This window comes from Thunnus albacares, chromosome 1 (assembly GCF_914725855.1).
Source record: "Thunnus albacares chromosome 1, fThuAlb1.1, whole genome shotgun sequence".
Classification (NCBI taxonomy): Eukaryota; Metazoa; Chordata; class Actinopteri; order Scombriformes; family Scombridae; genus Thunnus; species Thunnus albacares.
Window position 1 is genome coordinate 36,167,648 of NC_058106.1, and position 18,873 is coordinate 36,186,520.

Sequence of the window (18,873 nt, forward strand, 5' to 3'; positions counted from 1 at the left end):
TTGGTTACTGACTGTGCCTACTGTTTGCCATATCCACGTTTTATGTGGAAACATTTCTAATAAAGTCCATCTTTCTAAATGTTCCGGTGGCCTTTTAGCTGAATGTTAATCAGCTCGGAGGTCGACGTGGTCGGACTGTGTCGTCTTTTAGTTTGAGATAACTTCACGTACTCGTACCACTCCTGTCAGACAGACACGGACTGGATCCCAGATGTGGTTTTAGATAACTTTCATTGAAATAAATGACTTTAAAATGCTATTCATGAAGCCATGAAGCCAAGAAAACTAGAGAGTAGAAGAGTTTGAGGTAAAGCTGCAAATGAGCAACATTAATGCTTTTGAATTAAAGTTGGATTAATCAAAGCTGGGAAATTTCCCACCACCGAGTGAGAAAAATACACCCTGAATAGACTCCCGACCGAGATGTGCAACTTACACATGAAGGTCTGCAGAGTCTTACCACTTCACACATGGTGACTGCATGTTAAAAAACAAATCCTGTTAATCCTGCTTCTCCAGCCGGCTCAGACGAAAAAGGAGCATTTCTTATATTTCCTGAAATACCCTTTTTTTTCCTTCAATGTAATAATACAAAACTATAAACAACACATTTTAAAAAACGCATTGACTGCAAAGAGGGATAATTAAATGTTGGACTTCTTCTTGGACTTCTAAGATTGATCGTTATCAGAAAATGAAGCCCAGCTGCTCACCAGTGACAGGAAGAAAAAGCCTGGATGCAAAAACATGAATTTATGTTTTGATTGAAGTTTAACAGGTAATTTAATCAGTTCCAGAGGAATAAACACAGTAGTTGAGTAGTAGAGAGATCTTCCATTTCTACAGTTAAAGTTTGGTTAAGTTTAGGAAGCTGTAACCACTTTGTTAAGTTGACAAAACAATTTCACCTCAAGGTTCATTTTGTAGCTGCTCTGGAACTTTTTTATCATATCACACGATCTTCCTCAGTCGTTGGAGTTTTTCTAGTTCTCAGGGCCGGCCTGTGGCATAGGGCACATAGTCGGCTGCCTAGGGCACCAAATGAGTGGGAAGTGGGGTTATTTGGCCTACATGTTCTCCCCTTTTAACATTTTTTCTGTCTTTTTCTATTAACTTGCATGGATTTTCTGATTTTCCGGATCCGGTTTGATTTTCCAAAGTCTTACTGTTCAGTCAGTTTTCACACGACAGCCACCAAACTTCATGTGCAGCCTCATGTTGCAATGCCACCAAACACTCATTAAATGGCACCTTTACCCCCACCTGCCTGGAGAACTGGGAGGACTTTGTCTGGTCTGGAGGAACCATTGTGGCAACTGGTTTTAGTATCTGATGTTCTTGGACTGGAGGTTGGAGCTTCAATCTAAAATCACCAAAATAGTCAGATCCAGCCCTGCCAGTTCTCACGGAAATGTAGATGTTCAAATTTCCATTTGAGTGGGAAGTGGGGTTATTTGGCCTACATGATCTTTCCTGTCTTTTTCTATTAACTTGCATGGATTTTCATCCGGTTTGATTTTCCAAAGCCTTACTGTTCAGTCACCAAACTTCATGTGCAACCTCATGTGGCAATGCCACCAAACACTCATTGAACGGCACCTTTACCCCCACCTGCCTTTTTATCTGGAGGACTGGGAGGACTTTGTCTGGGCTGGAGGAACCATTGTGGCAACTGGGTTTAATGTGAATTCATATCTGACGTTCTTGGACTGGAGATTGGAGCTTCAATCTAAAGTCACCAACATGGTCAGATCCAGCCCTGCCAGTTCTCACGGAAATGTAGATATCCAAATTTCCATTTTTTTGTGAGCGTTTTGAGGAATTCTCCTCCTAGTTGGCTTAAAAATTGAGATTTAAGATTAAGTCTTGACCTTGGAAACAGGAGTTGACAAAACAATCTCACCACGAGGTCCATTCAGGTTTAGGGAGGAAAGAACCTCAAGACAGAGTTTGAACCATACTTCAGTCTGAAGGTCGTCCCCTGCTTTGTGTTTTTAGTAGCAGAGTTATTACAAGTATCTTATTAATGCATATATACAATGCAAATCATTCTCAGTCTTACATTGAGACCAGGTTTTAAACAAATTCATTAAACATTAAAGTGCTGGTAAAGCCCTCGGAGGCAAAACACACTTTGGTGTCTGACAGTTTGAATGGATTTGTTCCTCTAGTTGTTTTTAACATATTTTCTTGCCTGATTGAAAGTCTTGTTTCGGGCTGCCTTACAGAGACGATGTTTCCTGCCAACGCAGCAAGAAAGTTAACAAAACTAAAGTAAAGTTAATTAAAGAAAACTGTGAGGTTGTACTTGGGCACAGTGGTGCTTTGAGCTAAATGTTAACATCAGCATGCTCATGATGACAATGCAAAAGGTTAATAACTAGCAGGCATAATGTTTTCTGAGACATTTCATTAAAAAATCAAAACTGTAAACCTCATTTTGGCACTAGAGGAAAAACCAGAGGATCACTCAGGTTTTTAAGGATTCATCATCTGAGGACCATGAATGTCTTTAGAGAATTTGGAGCCAATTCATCCAGCAGATGTTGAGATATTTCACTGGATAAGTAAAAACGTTGACTCAATGGTGGCGCTTGATAAAAGATCAGGGGGTCACCAAAGTCATTGAGGTTTATCCTCTGGGAACCGTGAATATTTGCTCCAAATTTCATCACAATCCAGCTCACAGTTGTTGAGAAATATCAGTCAGGACCAAAGTGGTGGACCGACCGACCGCTGAGCTGCTTCGACCAGCGAATCTGTCGACACATTCAAACAGGATAAACCTATTGTAAGCATCACAAGAAAAGAAGATGAGAAACAAAGCGTCCAGATATCGGTTATTAGTAGTACTTTGAAGATATTAAAATGTGGGACAACGATAAATGACACTTGGTAAAGCAGTAGAGAGGATTTGATGTAAGTACTTAAGTCTCTTTAAGAGGCACAGAGACATTTAGCATGAAAGGAAAAAAATTATAATTTCCTTGCAGTAGATGATATCACACAGTGTGAAATAAAATAGACTTTGTCTCGTTACAGAGGCGTCAGTCAGCATCACCTCATTTTAACGGGACCAGCGGGAAGAGAGGTGAAAATTGGAGCGAGGTGAGAGTGCTGCTGAAAAAGCTGAAAGTGATGAATTTGATAAAAAAAAATCTGTAAAACTGCAAAACTAAAAACCCCAAATAACACAAGACTAGTTGAGCTCAGAGCGAGGGCTGACTCTGGAAAAACTAATAAATGAATACAGTTCACACCATTCAGCTGGTGAAAGTAAAAGACATGAAGATGAATGGAGCCTGGTTCACAGAAAGTGTAATTGGCACATTTACATGCTTGTTATTCTAGATGTGGTGTTTATCCCTGTTTATGTGATTCTAACAGTATCCAGGATGCTGATAGTCTGAGTCAGTGCAGGTTTATTTTTTTTGTTTCCACATCGAGAAAATGTGTCAGTTCTGCATCGACTGAGTTACATCGACAGCTGAGAATGAACCTGGTTTGGTTCTGGCTGCTGGACTCTGATGGATTCACGTTCAGCAACAGAAAACCAGAGTGACAATAAAATGTATGTTCTGCATTTCCAGACTTTCACTTTTATTTCAGCATTCAGATCAAATCATTACATCGTTTATAATTATATTTTTGGTTTTACTGACCAACTATGTCATGATTTGTGTTGTGGACTCACCTGTAAACACACAATGATCAGAAACCTGGATAATGTGTTTACATGCAACTAGAGCCACAATGATTAGTTGATCAACAGAAAATAAGTTGGTGGCAATTTTGATAAAGAATAATCAGTTAAGCATTTTTTTTTTAGCAAAATTGGCAAAAATTCACTGGTTCCAGCTTCCAAAATATGAATATTATCTGGTTTTCAGCCTCCTCTATGATAATAAACTGATTATCTTTGGGTTTTGAACTGTGTTTGGCCAAAACAAGACATTCTGAGGAGTGATCATGGACCCTGGGAACCTGGGATGAACATTTTTCACAATTTGCTCATTAAAAAGACAATTACATCTGATTGACAAGAGCCATGACACTGTACATAAAAGTTGGTAAACTCTTCAAGTAAAGGCGTTTTACAAACCACACCACCAAAAAACCCAGTTTGGTTTTGGCTGCTGGATTTAACTTCAGTAAAATGTATCTTCTGCATTTCCAGACTTCAACTCTTTCACTTTTATATTTCAGCATGTGGATCAATCAACACATTGTTTATCATCATATTTTTTTGGTTTACTGATCAACTGTGACGTGACTCATGTTGTAGACGCACCTGCAAACAAACAACGATCAGAAACCTGGAGAATGTGTTTACATGAAGATGCAACAATTAGTCGATAATAATAATAATAATAATTGTTTAAGCTATTTTTTTTTAGCAAAAAATCACTTTTTCCAGCTTCTCAAATGCAAATATTATCTGTTTTCATACTGCTCTATGATAATGAACCCATTATGATACCATTTTGAACTATGCTTGGTCAAAACAAGACATTTTGAAGATCAACTATGAACTCTGGAAACTTAAGTTGGATATTTTTTCACAATTTACAAACAAAATAATCAATTAATTGGGAAAATAATCTGTAGATTAATTGATAATGAAAATAATTATTAGTTGCATGTAGGGTTGTAACTAATAATTATTTTCACTATCAGTTAATCTCAGTTTCCAACAGAGTACTCAAGCTTGCAAATCCAAATTTCACAAAACTGAGATAAGTTCTTATCAGGTTTCAGAAACCAGAACATGACGTTTGAACGCACAAAGCATAACCGTGTGCAAATAAACACACCCAGTCAACTGTAATAAAAGACCAATATGTCTTCATCACTCAAGAAATTCTGTCATATTTATTCTCATTTATTTATTTACAAAAGGTCAGTTTTTCTGAACATTTCTCTACCGGCTGTCATACACTAAATTGATTCGGCCTGTTGATCCTCGGAGGGATTTCTTGACAATTTAACTTTTTTTTTAGTTGAATAGACATTTTTCACAGCAGACATTTTTCACATGTGAAGGCAGGAAAAGTAAAGGTGCAATAAATCACATTTAGTTTTTCAGAATTCATGACTCTGGTATAGAGCATGATGAATTGGCTCCCTCAGATGCTTGAATGGAACTAAAGTGCTGTGAAAACGGTTTATATCCAGAATATACAGAGGAGTCATCAAAGGAGACTCCATGCAGTACATACTGCTGTTGCACTGCACTGTTTATAGTCACATCACATCATTTAGGGACTTTCTGATCTTTACCTTAAGACTTAAATTCAACTTCCTGAGCTCTGAATGAAGATATACCATCCTGCAGATTGTTAAATTGCTGTGATTCTGCTTTAATGAGACACTGTATAAACATATTACAGATGAAGTTTATTGTTCACTGTTGTTGCCCAGAGAATCTTTTCTGCAGCAGCTCTGACAACTGAGATCAGTTTTATTGGCAGGTATTATTATAAAACCACCAACACCACCACCTACAGTCTGTAACCAGTCAAACAGAAATCTTCAGCACTATAAAGGCTGTCCTCTGCCGCCCTCTGCTGGTTAAAACACGTTTTGATTTAAAGTAAGTTAGTCTGGTGATATTCTTTATTTTTCTTATTGTCAAAAAACACCAAAACCAACAATGAATTGATCTACTAACAAGTATTGTGTGCATATCCTGGCTGAGAACAGTCACTAACTAATGCGTCATTTCCTCCTTTTTGAGTCATTTTTGCTTAAAACTACATTTTAGGAAATTACTGAGAATTTCTTAAATGAAACTATTAGTCTTCCTCTGATGTTTTTGTATATTAGAGTCCTGACAAGCTTTAAAAGCTAAAACAATCATCTTAATTTCCTTATATATGTATGTATCTATGTATATATATATATATATATATTCTTAATTCTTATTCTATATTCTTAATAACTGAACTTTTGATTTTCAGGGATTTCGGAAGAATTAAATGGCTGATTCTTCATACAAAGGCCACCGTTAAGTCATTTCTTACAAAGAATTTTTCCACACAGCTTCAAGAAACCAGAGACTAATAAATAAAATACATCTTATTGAACATCTTCTTTATAAAGGTCCACAAGGTTTTCTACTGTACATATCACTCATTTTGACATTTTCTTTTTTGTTGAGACAAAAAGCACCTGATTTGATTTTCCCACAGCATCACTGTGTGTCACTGTCGTCTGTATCTGAGTCATATTTAACTGAGAAACACTTCTGTTATATTACATTTCCATTGCTGCTGTTCCTTTTTTTGCCAGTCTGTGAGTTTCCATCGACTCCAGTATGTCTGTTATTACATGATCCTCAGTCGGCTGGATGTAGTCCCTCAGTTTGGGTGTTTTTCATTAGCGGGTGCAGTAAATAAGGTCAAACCTCCAGCTTGATGCAGTGAAACAGTCTCACTCTTCAGTCTTTGTTGAGGCCTGCAGATAAAAGTATAAACATTAACATAAGTGAACTTATCAGTGGAACTCGTGCTTCTAAATCACTGCATCTTTCACAACTTTATGACTAAATCCTGTTCAGCTTTGTATGATTTTAGTTTTATCTTTTGAGCGGTTTTATCACCGGACTTACAACACAACGGTGAGGTGCAGGAAGGCTCTGCACACGTGCAGGTATTTGATCAAAAAAGATTTTGGTCATTAAAGCTGCGCTAATCAATGTTTTTATGTTGACATTGGATCAAATTGGTGTGTGTGAGTGTGTATGTGTGTGTGTGAGACTCAAGCAGAGCTAGAAGTGATTGAATATTAGTCTTATATTCATCAGGAGGCCACAAACGCAACACTAAATGATCAATAATGTTGCTCTGTGTCTGCCGGATGTGTTAATAGAAACTAACTCGCCATAACAACTTTATTAGGTAAGTAATAACAACATGTCTGTTATTTATGAGTGTAAATAATAACCAAAATACACTTTTCTATCATTATTATTATTATTATTATTTCCAGTTTTGCTTCTTTTATTTAGATTTCTGACTGTTTTCTGTATTGATTTTAGGGCTGCAACTAACAATTATTCTCATTATCGATTAATCTGAAGATTACTTTCTCGATTAACTGTTTAGTCTATGAAATGTTAAAAAATAGTGAAAAAATGGCGTTTGCATTTTCTCAGAGGCCACAGTGACATCTTCAACTTGCTTATTTTGTCTAATTAACCGTCTAATATGTAAAGATATTTAATTTACCGTCATATATGACAAGGAAAGACAGCAAATCAAGCAAAATGACTGAAACTATTAATTGATCATCAAAATAGCTGTTGATTGTTCTGTAAATCAATTAATTAACTAATCACTGCAGCTCTAATTGATTTATCCTCAGTTTTGTAATATATTGGATGTGAGGAGCTTGTACTTGACAGTTGTTCTATCTGATGTGAGAGTTTATTTTGCTCTGATGAAGGTTAAAAACCAAAAGCTGAGAGACTTTTGATTAAATACCAACATGGACTTCAGTGTATAAAAAGTAAATAACCACAAAGGCTCACGTGAACCCTGACGCTGAAGAGTTATAACGTAAGTGTGAGCTTGTAAACAAAAAAAACAAAAACCTCACTTTCTCAGCAGCGGCCGCCATCAGAGCGTCCAGCTCCTGAGTCCAGCCGAGGGCGTCGGACAAGGCTTGCACGCCGCTGACCACGTCGCCCAGCTGCACCACGTCATGAGGTCGGCGGCTTCTCCAGGCGAACGGACCCACCAAGTCCCTGTTGATGAGGAGTCGGGGAACAGAGCTGCGTACGGCTCCTGACAGACTGGCGAAGGGCTCCACCTGCAGGACAGAGAGTGAATAAGTTGATGGTTTAATGTGCTGCAGGTGCTACATCAGTTATAACAACTTAGTGTTCTGTTAAGACTCTTTTCTTTAAACTTTTAATATGTAAAAACTCTCACGAGACCCTGATCCTGCTTGAAACTATCACAATAAACAGATTTAACATGTATTTGATAATATATGGAAAGACTTTGTATGTTTTCCTATTAAAATCTTTTTAATTCTTCCACAAATAAGTATATTTCAAGCAGCAAACAGAACATTTTGCACCAGTAGTACCAGTAACATTTAATTTAACAACATGTCCTTGCTGTAATATAATGTTTCAACTCTGAGAGCAGCATGAATGGAACATATCTGAAGTACTGAGTCAGTTTCTATGTTTGTTCTGTTCCAGCCCACTCAGCTCATGTTCTCTCCCAGCCTGACTTTTTGTTTCAGATGGAAATACGTCAGATTAAAAAAGGCCCCTGACGTTGTTTCCGCCGGAGTTTTGGCGCTCACCTCCAGCGAAGTGCCCATGATGATCAGCAGGTCTGCCAGTGGGAAGTCTGTGAGGTATTTGAAGAAGTGAGGCGGGAGCTCCTCCCCAAAAAAGACGATGTTGGGCTTTACTACGCCCGTACAGGTCGGACACTTAGGGACCGTCCCGCTCATCACGTCTGGCTGATGAAACACAGGAAAAACACACAAAATCATTTAAGTCTCCTCGACTAAAACATGTAAAAGAAGAGAATTTGTTTTTCTTCTTGTTCCTTCAGTTGTTTGTAGAGTTTGTTTTCATTCATCTGCTGAAGGAGGAAAGTTTCTCTGAGCTCATCTTAAATCTCAGATTAACACGTGTACCTACGAGCGTGATTTGTAACATCACCACCAGTTTAGAGTAGAGCTGCAACAATTAGTTGCCAACAACTAAATTAATCGCCAACTATTTTGATAATCGATGAATCTTTTTGAGTCGCTTGTTGAGAAAAAAAGTCCAAATTCTCTGGTTCCAGCCTCTCAAATGTGAATATTTTCTGGTTTCTTTAGTCCTCTATGACAGTAAACTGAATATCTTCGAGTTTTGGACTGTTGTTCGGGACAAAATAAGACATTTGTGGACGTCAGCTTGGGCTTTGTGAAACGGTGACTGACGTTTTTCACCATTTTCTGACTTTTGATAGACTAAACGATTAATCAAAAGAATGTAATTGATGTAAATGTTGACCAAACGTGCAGATCAAACTCACTCGTAGGTCTTCTCCTTCATATTGTCTCCTGCAAACAGTGCAGGTGGCCGTTGCAAACGTACCATGAGCCTCCACCAGCATCTTAGCGGGAATCCCTGCCACTTGACACAGACGATCACGAGTAAACAAGCATGAAATAATATGAAATAATTCCTTTGATATATCAAAAAGATATAAATACATACATCTTTCCAGCCCGTCGATGTTCTGCGTGTACATCCTGAGAAGCAGACCCTTCTCGTGAAGCAGCCGTACAAAGTAGTGTGTGACATTGGGCTGGTAATTACCCGGGTACAGCTCTTTGGCCAGGGCGAAGAAGGGTTCAGGGTTATGATGGAAAAAGCCGATCTCGAATATGGCCTCCGCGTAAGGCAGGTTATACTGCTGCAGGTTGTCATAGAGACCGCTGCCTGGGGACCTGTGAGGGAATAAACACTCATCTGTTGATAGACCCCAGAATACACCTGATATTTACAGATTTGTATTTATAGAAACGCTAGAATATGAAGACAGGAAACCACATCTAACTTTTTTTTTTTTTTTTTTACCTGAAATCTGGGATGCCACTAGGAGTGCTGATCCCTGCTCCGGCCATCACTACGACCCTCTTGTACTGCCGCTCTCGGATGTTCTTGGCAATGCTCTCCAGGGTCTGCTGCTCGCCGGCTGCACCTCCGCCACGGGAGAAAAGTCCTCGAGCTCCATCCCAGCGGGGAGAGCTTGTTTGTCTGTGAAGATGCAAAACAGAGATGAAACAGTTTGTGCGTGAACTTCACTGAGACACTGCACATAAATATGAGATTCAGTGGAAGGGTCAGTTTATTACTGAGATGTGAACCACCACGAAACTACAAACTGTTTGAATTTCAGGTGACATCACTGTTTCGGCACCATAAGCAGAGAAACTGCTGTCAGTCTGGTACTGTCTCATCTCTTTTTGTTATAAGCACATTTTATTTGTTCCACTTGAAATCATTTAAATTGCTCTTATTATCCTGACTTCACTATGTTGCAGCTTGAAGGTGCAGAAGCCAGCATCGCTCTGATTGGACAAAATGGGAAAGACTGTTGTGTCCTAAGAACCACAGTCTTCATCGTCTACCTGCGGTCTGTGGTAGACTTCATAAACAAAACATTTATGCACTTGTTGGAGTCACCACATTGATAAGTGTCTACTTAAGAGCACCTAACATCTGCACATATACAAAATAATTACAGCATCATTCTAAAATAGGAATAATTTACACTCAGTAAGTGCTACATACTGTATATATATACACTACAACTGACTGAAAGATATATCAAAGTTATGCCTTTGTTACTTCTGTCTACTAGTGATTACTTGTAGTGGTTCAAATGGAAACCTGCATAGCAACCAGTGTCTTAAGGAGCCAGAGCCTGAAATAAAATGACACCCACAGCTGCCTTTAAGTAAGGGGTTGTGTCCAAGGACTGTGTATTTTGTCCTCCATCATTTACACTGAAAGCACATTAGGATTTGATCTTTTAATGGCCGGTATGAACAGGAGGAACAATTACAGCAATTAAAACCTTTATTAATATTCATATGGGCACCTGACTGATGTCTGTAGTAAATAGACAAAAACATGCAGTAAGCAGACGGTATGATCCTTTAAAGAAACTATTCAGTTTGGTCCGTTGGAACAGACTGTAGTAATAATCCTTAGACACAACAGGCAGATACTGACATTCCCCATACTCCTGTTACAAATGGCTTACAAGTTAGATAAAGCACCCCCCCTTTTAAAAATGTCACATACATATATTATAATTATTCATTGAAGCTATGTGACTGAATGAATTACTTAAGTCCAATATATCATTTTGCAGGCCTGCACCATTACAGTGGATGGAAAATTCAAGGTGTCATTTGCAGCATTTGCATCCATTGTGTCAAATCTTCATCTGAAAAGTAACTAAAGCTGTCAAATAAATGTAGTGGAGTGGAAGTATAAAGTAGCATCGAATGGAAATATTCAAGTAAAGTACCTCAAAATTGTACTTAAGTACAGTACTTGAACAAACCACTGCCCATATTTTACATCTGGTTTACATATGAGTCTGACCCTGAATGGACATATTTATCTCTGGTGTGTGTGATATGATTCTCATTTTCATGTCACATTTGGAGATGCAAACATGACCCTTAACCCAGACAGGACTGGTGAACTGTCAGGATCCTGGTGAAATACCTGGACGGCGCTGCTGCACCTCGAGCTGGACACAAACTCCTTTCACCAAAGCCTATAAAAACACAATGCATGTGTCATATATTATCAATCATAAATACTTCTCATACCGATTAATGTCAGCTGAGTCTGTGTACTAACCGTTTGCACACACCGTCCTGCTTGCTCTTGAACACAAACTGCGATACAAACAAAACCTGACAGGTGACATTAAAGAGGAACTCACTACAGAAGCCATAACACAGCTGTGACTGCACACTAAGCTACCCGCAGAGTTTCATTACCTGATTCCTACTTTCCACAAGCAGTTTCCTAAACGCAAACACGACATATTAACGCGTTTAGTCCTTATAGGGTCAAATAAATAGGGAAACTAATGACAGTCTGCTGAAATGTGTTTTGTTGTAGTCCTTTGACCTCCTTATGACGCGCCACAGTACCGTAGTGTACAATAAAAAGGTAGCTACACAAAACAGCTCAACCGTAAGCTACATCACTTTTTGTTTAATTATCCGTCGTTTATTAATGATGAACAACCCACTGGATAACATCTATTAAGTGTTTAACTGTTAATAAACCAACTTCACATCACATTTTGAACGAGCATGAGCTAAATGGTGCTGAAATGTTATTGTAGTTATTTGACCTCCGTATGACGCGCCAGAGTACCGTAATGTACAATAAAAGGTAGCTATACAAGACAACTCAACCGTTAGCTACATTTTTGTTCAATTATCCATCGTTTCTTAATGATGAACAACCCACTGAATAATATATATTACGTGTTTTACTGTTAATAAACCAACTTTACATCACATTTTGAGCGAATATTAGCTAAATGGTGCTGAAATCTTTGCTGTGTTAGACCTCCTTATGAGGCGCCAGACTACCGTATACCGTAATGTCTGATATAGCCTAACAATAGCTACACAACACAGCTCGGCCGTTAGCTACATAACCTTGCCGCCTATTTTATTTAATTGCATTTTCATTGTTTAATGATTAACAACCCACGGGCCAATGTGTATAACGTATAAAACTGTCAATAAATGAACTTTAGATCATATTTTTGAGCGAACATCAGCTAACCGGTAACCGTTGGAAACGCCTACTTCATGTCCCATAATTCTTTGCGTCAACCCCACAACACGACAGGCTACTTGACGTTAGCAGAAAATTCAACAACACTCATCAGTCCCCAATAAATTTAACTTTTAACTTGTCGCTACCATGAAAGATGTCACCGGGTACCTCAAACAACAGCAGAGCAACAGCTCAACGCCGGAGATGGCGTCGGAGTGGCACACGCTGGAGGAACTGCACAACAAAAGGTAAAAAAAAATCTTCTGTTCGTCTGCCGTGCTAGCGCTAAACTAGCCAAGGTAAGCTAGCTCGTTCAATGGAAATGCACGCTGAGTCATGTACGGCACTAGCGTTAGCTCAGGTTTAGCAAGTGTCTTATTTAAAATCAAAGCAGAAACGTGGCGACTAATATTATATGCTGAGCAAATAGTCTGACCGTGGTTGTAGCTTTCAGCAAAATACCAGAAATTTCGGCTTGCGGATGACAAAGTTCATCAGACTGAAGTTTTACTAGCTGTTGTGTAGCTTCTAGCAGAGTTAATCATAGTCATTGTACAACTGCACATAAAATCTGTGCTTTCCCACTGTTTTGTTAGAACACGGCAATATGATTGAAAATCATGACACTTAAATGTGTCATGTAAAAGTTTGCCCTCTAAAATATAAATGAATGTCCATCAAATATAGTCAATGTTAACTTGTCTTGACGAACAGCCCAATAACATTAAAGGACGGGTTCACAAATTGTCAAGTCTGTCATAAAACAACAGTCAGGAGCCCAAATGAGCATTGAAACATGTTTTTCTTGCTGTAATCATTCCTCCTGTTCATACTGACCATTAGAAGATCCCTTCATAATGCACTTACTATGTAAGTGATGGGGGACTAAATCCACAGTCCTCCATCTGTGCAAAAATGTATTTAAAAGTTAATATGAAGCTTCATCCCCATCACTTACATTGAAAGCACATTTGAAGGAGATCTTTTAATAGCCAGTATGAACAGGAGGAATGATTACAGCGAGGAAAAACCTCTTTCAGATGGACACCTGACTGTTGTTTAAATACACACGCTTGAAAACTTGTGAAGCTGTCCTTTAACGTTGTAATAAACGGTGCATTTAAAACATATTCTTCTCCTTTGGACCTTACCATGTTTTGTCCCACAACATTTAAAGACTGTGGATGCAACTAGGGTCTCCTAAATGTTTATATACACCTAAACCATCATTGGTCACTCACTAACCATCAGTATCACTCCCTATGTTTGTTTTCATGCTGTAGTTTTTGTCAGAAAGCTGTAGTGAAACAACATGATGAGCTGGTGACTGACACTGTGTGTTTTTTTTATTGACAGATTGTGGCATCAGTTGACTCTGAAGCTGACAGACTTTGTTAAAGACCCTTGCTTCAAAACAGGAGATGGCCTCATACAGGTAACCGCACCACAGTCACACGTTGTACTGTAATACTTTGAATGAGTGTAGAGGATGCACAATGATGTCTGTTGCCAGAATTTCATATCATGTAGTGTGATATACGATCACTAATGAAGCTATTGATTTCTCATTTGTATATAACTCTCAAGGGAAATTAATTACGTCATTGCGTTTCAGTTTCTTCCATTGAGGACTGAACCACTCTGTTTAATCCAGTTATATGAGCCACACCATTCATATTGCAGCAGCATTTAGCAAACCATCAGGAACAGAACAAAACCCAAACACTTGTTAAAGTCGCAGTAGAGAAACGGTTTCTAATGAGATGAACATTTCATATTTTAGCTTTGTCTGTGATCTGACTGTTTTGTATTTTCTTCTTCCAGCTCTATGAAAATTTCCTCAGTGACTTTGAACACAGGTGAGCTAGAAATTGTAACATCTGCCAATTCAGTATTTATATGTGTTTGCTTATTCAGCTGCTAATTCATCGTTTTTGATCCCTCAACAGAATCAATCCATTGTCCCTCATGGAGATCATTCTGTATGTTGCCAGACAGATGACAGGTAAGGACACGTTGATGCAGGAGGGAATATTTCTCTGCAGAATATGTTTATTTTGGGGTTTTAAGACAATAGTTTTTGTTTCCAGATCCTAAAGATGCCATCGTTTTTCTGGAGAAGACCAAGGAAAAAGTAAGTTGATTGAAACATCACAGGTTTTGAAATGTAACTGATGCATTTTACAATCAGATTTTAACGAGTCTCTGTCTGATTCAGGTGAAAAGCAGCGAAGAAGCCGTCATTCTCTGCAAGACATCTATCGGCAGCCTTAAACTGGAGATCAATGATCTTCCTGCTACAAAGGTAAGAGCTCCTAAAATCTCTGCCGCCTCCCTTTTTTTTACATTCGCTGACGCAAAACGAGCCTTACACCTTACATTCAGATAATCACACGTTACGGCACATGCTGAACGTCAAGCTGCTTGTTATGATCACACATGATTCGTTAAAGCAGAGCGTCAAAAACCAACAGCTGTGCAACAAAACAACAGGAGTGTGTTTTATCTCCTTTTTCTTACAGAAATAATTTTTCAAAGGATAGAAAAGTCAGATTGGTTCGTCCCTAATAAAAACTTTACTAGAACATGTTAATTACTGCTGACCTGCCAGATGATGTCATCTTTAAGCAGCCTAACTTATCCTGAAAACAATATATGATATCTCTAGCTGAACCAGGCAAAAACATCCAATCAGAACAAATATGATCCGCTGCTTTACGCCTTGATCAACGCTGATTGCCTCGTTGTCTTCTGCACTTCCAGAAAATAATTGAAGAGGTGGAGGAAATGTTGAATAACTTGCCCGGAGTGACGTCGGTCCACGGCAGATTTTACGACCTGTCCAGCAAATATTATCGCATCATCGGGAACCACGCCTCCTACTACAAGGACGCTCTGCGCTACCTCGGATGTGTGGACATCAAAGACCTTCCAGGTGAGCGATGACGGAGGCACAGGGAGTCTTTTGTATTAACAGCAGAGAGATGAACTGTTGTTGTTGTTTTTCCACAGAGACAGAGAAGCAGGAGAGGGCGTTCACACTGGGACTGGCTGGACTCTTAGGAGAAGGAGTTTACAACTTCGGAGAGCTGGTGGGTTTTTTCACTAAACACAGCGTTCTCTTCGTGTGCTGTTTTTTGTTTTGTTTTGTTTTGTTTTGGTTTTTTTATGAACGCTGGTTAGCCTTTCACCTGAAGCTCAGCGTGCTAATGAGCGCGTCTGCCATTTTGTCGTTGCAGCTGATGCATCCTGTGCTGGAGTCGCTGAGGAACACAGACAAACAGTGGCTCATCGACACACTATACGCCTTCAACGGAGGCAATGTGGAGAAATTCCAGGGCTTCAAATCAGCCTGGGGCCAACAGGTGATTCACTTTCATACAACTGTTCAACATAGACTGAGACAATAGAGGTTTTAAATCACCTCTGAGCAGCATGTTAAGACTAAAAACATGAGTGTTAATTCATGTATTTTGCAGTTTATCATTTAGAATAAAAAACAGTTTTCTGGATCTTTCTGTTTCACTGTCAATAAGGTGAAAAGGAACAGTTTGATTTTGGGGGATTTTTACGTTCTGCTTTCTTTAAAATTGTTTATTTAACTGTGAGATGATCCTACTGTAGAGTAGTTTACTGGATATCTGTGACCAGGTAGAAGAATACATCTTTAAAGCTCTCTAATGATGAATGAAGAACCTTTTATCCACCTACTGATAGTTTGTTTTAGGATATAAAAGACAGAATAAAAACACCGTCCACACAGCCTGCATACAGAGTGTTGCAGTGACACGTCCTCCTGATAAAGGGTCTTTGTATTTTGTAACATTAAGTAGAAATGTCGACACTCAGCAGCTGAGGTGTTTTGTATCCTGCGTCCAGAAGCAGAATAATTTTATCTGGAGTTTGACAGAAAGTTTTTCACTCATTCATGTGGATCAACTTTAATTATTAACTGTCTGATTGATGTTTCCTCTCTTGATCCTAGCCGGACCTCGCAGCACATGAAGCCAAACTGATGCAGAAGATCCAGCTGCTCTGCGTGATGGAGGTGAGATTCCAGTTGTGTTTTAGCCCTGATCTGTGATTTTTTTTTTTTTTTTTTTTTTTTACCATTTGCGTTCTCAGAGATGTGAAGAATGAGCCACAAATTGCATCAAAACTCGGATTCCTTCAAGTTATAACTCAGTCAACTCTTAACACACAGCTGTCTTAGATTGAGTGTGACTAATATATCACCTAAACATTCATAAATCATAAAGAAAACACACTTCAGAACTTTCCTGAGAATTGTCACATTTTTAACTTCAGTATCAAAGTAATGTATCATGAGTACAATGCTAATTGGTAATAACACAGGGCTCAAGTTGTTCCCACAGCCGACGCACTGAATCCACAGAGTTGTCTGAGGGGGGACCACCAGTGTCAGACTTTGTAAACCCACTTCAGGCCTCATCAGACCAGCATTAAAAACTGTGAAATCTCAGAGCAGAATAAACTTGATTTGAATGGAGTCACTCATGCAGGAGGAGTCGATACGTGCAGTTTTTGTGTAGATTTCATCTTTGGTGAACTTTTAACACGCAAATTAGCTCTGTTGACCAATCACAGACCATCCTCACAGTCTGAGCCTTTAAGGAAGAGAAAGAACAAGATGATGAACGAAGGAGGAAGTTGTCATATCAGCTGTGTTGCTCCAGTCAGCTTTTACTTCTCACCTGAAACAAATATCACAATTAATTATCACATTTACCTCGGTTACGATTAATCAAATGATACCTCATTAAATACACCTGAGCATTAGGTTCTCAGTCCTCACAGTGGAGCTCTTATGATATATTACTGAATGATATTTAGTTACCATATTCACTATTTTAGGTATTTGTTTGCTAAAACGGAAAATATAAAGTGAAATGTATATATTATATATAACACTTTTATGACTTTATCATCATCCAATCAGCTGGATCTTTTAGAGTATAGAGTGACGTTATTTTAACTGACACTGTATGAAGGAATATATTTATTAAACATATCAATATGACTAACATAAGGTCGGTCAGACAGTCATAATTTGTTGCCCAAACCTGAGCAGTTGATACAAATATCATCATCTCTTAAATGAACTGCGTTAATCTAACATCTGGTTAGCAGCTGTTAGCTTGTCACCAAGTTTAAAACACCGCCGCTTATTTCACCAGAACGCACAAATCTCTTAAAAGCTTTCTGAGATAATTGTAGAGTGACAGAGATGAGCAGGAGATGAGTGTCGATGTGAAGGTTTAAACTCTGTCTCCTTCCTCCTCCAGATGACTTTCACTCGTCCTGCCAACCACAGGCAGCTGACCTTCACTGAGATCGGCCAGAGCGCCAAAATCCCCGTTAATGAGGTCAGTTGGATGATGAGAGTATTTCATCAAATGTCATTAAATCCTTCAACAGTGATGAGCATGATCGACTTTTTATTACCAGAAAGAATAATGTTGTTTTTCTATCGTAACTTCCTGTTTTTAACACCTGGATGGAGGTGATCTTGAAGTAGTTTAACATTTTAATTGTGAATTAGTAAATATTAGTGAGGAAACCTGTGAGGTGAACCGATGGACTGTAGTAGTTTCTGATGTTGTGTGACGGTGGTTTCTGCATGATTTTCCCTGCAGGTGGAGCTTCTGGTGATGAAGGCTCTGTCTGTGGGCCTCATCAAAGGCAACATTGATGAGGTGGACCAGAAGGTGCAGATGACCTGGGTGCAGCCCAGAGTGCTGGACCTGCAGCAGGTTAGTTCACACCACAACAGAAGAGATTAATAAGTAAAACAGAAGAGAATTCATTCACGTTACAAGCATTTTATTGTGCATCAAGTTTCAATCTTCAACATGTTTCCTGCTCTGTTGCGTGTCATGTCTGGTACCTGCTGGTCTGACCACTCACCTGTTGGTCTCTGTTTCAGATCAAAGGCATGAAGGAGCGGTTGGACTTCTGGTGCGGTGACGTTAAGAACATGGCCATGCTGGTGGAGCAGCAGGCCCACGACATCCTCACCTAAACGGTTTCCCTCTTCAGTCCACAGAGGGACGCCTCACTTCCTTCCCCGCACACAGCGACTCCTGTTTGTTTTTTGTTTTGTTTTTTTTTTTTCTTTCTATCGGATGTTCATTCTTTCATTACTGTCACTGTTTATTACCAATCTGTAAATTACACTGTGGTATTTTACAAATAAACAAATTGGTTGAAACGTTATCCTCACAATATGGACTGAGAATATTGTCTAAAACATTAATAAACATGTCCAAATATCAGCCATGCCAGTTATTATCTGTATATGTATCGTTTCCTTTTCTTTCTTTGAATGTGCATCCAGGTCAAAGTTTCCATTTTTGTTTTTTAATTCCTTAGCTGAATATTAAATTTTTCATGTCTTAAAACAATATTGAGGTGCATAAATGAAAATCGAAATAGGTTTTTCTTGCTGTAATCAATGTAAGTGATGGGGGACAAAATCCACAGTCCTCCTTCTGTGCATAAAATGTATTTAA

General features: G+C 38.8%; 2 protein-coding genes across 2 annotated transcripts; one reads left to right on the forward strand and one right to left on the reverse strand.

The window, feature by feature from the left end:
* Positions 1 to 6,076: 6,076 nt before the first annotated feature.
* sirt3 (sirtuin 3) lies at positions 6,077 to 12,279 on the reverse strand. Its single transcript, XM_044357013.1, has 9 exons — positions 11,542 to 12,279; positions 11,399 to 11,454; positions 11,261 to 11,312; positions 9,596 to 9,775; positions 9,233 to 9,465; positions 9,048 to 9,148; positions 8,320 to 8,481; positions 7,600 to 7,812; positions 6,077 to 6,456 (listed from the first exon to the last, which is right to left on the reverse strand). The coding sequence occupies exons 1-9, from the start codon at positions 11,586 to 11,588 to the stop codon at positions 6,433 to 6,435; spliced, it is 1,068 nt and encodes a 355-aa protein (XP_044212948.1). The 5' UTR covers positions 11,589 to 12,279; the 3' UTR covers positions 6,077 to 6,432.
* A 115-nt stretch (positions 12,280 to 12,394) lies between these two features.
* psmd13 (proteasome 26S subunit, non-ATPase 13) lies at positions 12,395 to 18,636 on the forward strand. Its single transcript, XM_044357002.1, has 13 exons — positions 12,395 to 12,588; positions 13,697 to 13,775; positions 14,165 to 14,199; positions 14,290 to 14,345; positions 14,431 to 14,474; positions 14,559 to 14,645; positions 15,104 to 15,275; positions 15,353 to 15,432; positions 15,580 to 15,705; positions 16,326 to 16,388; positions 17,647 to 17,727; positions 17,998 to 18,114; positions 18,288 to 18,636. The coding sequence occupies exons 1-13, from the start codon at positions 12,488 to 12,490 to the stop codon at positions 18,381 to 18,383; spliced, it is 1,137 nt and encodes a 378-aa protein (XP_044212937.1). The 5' UTR covers positions 12,395 to 12,487; the 3' UTR covers positions 18,384 to 18,636.
* Positions 18,637 to 18,873: the final 237 nt, after the last annotated feature.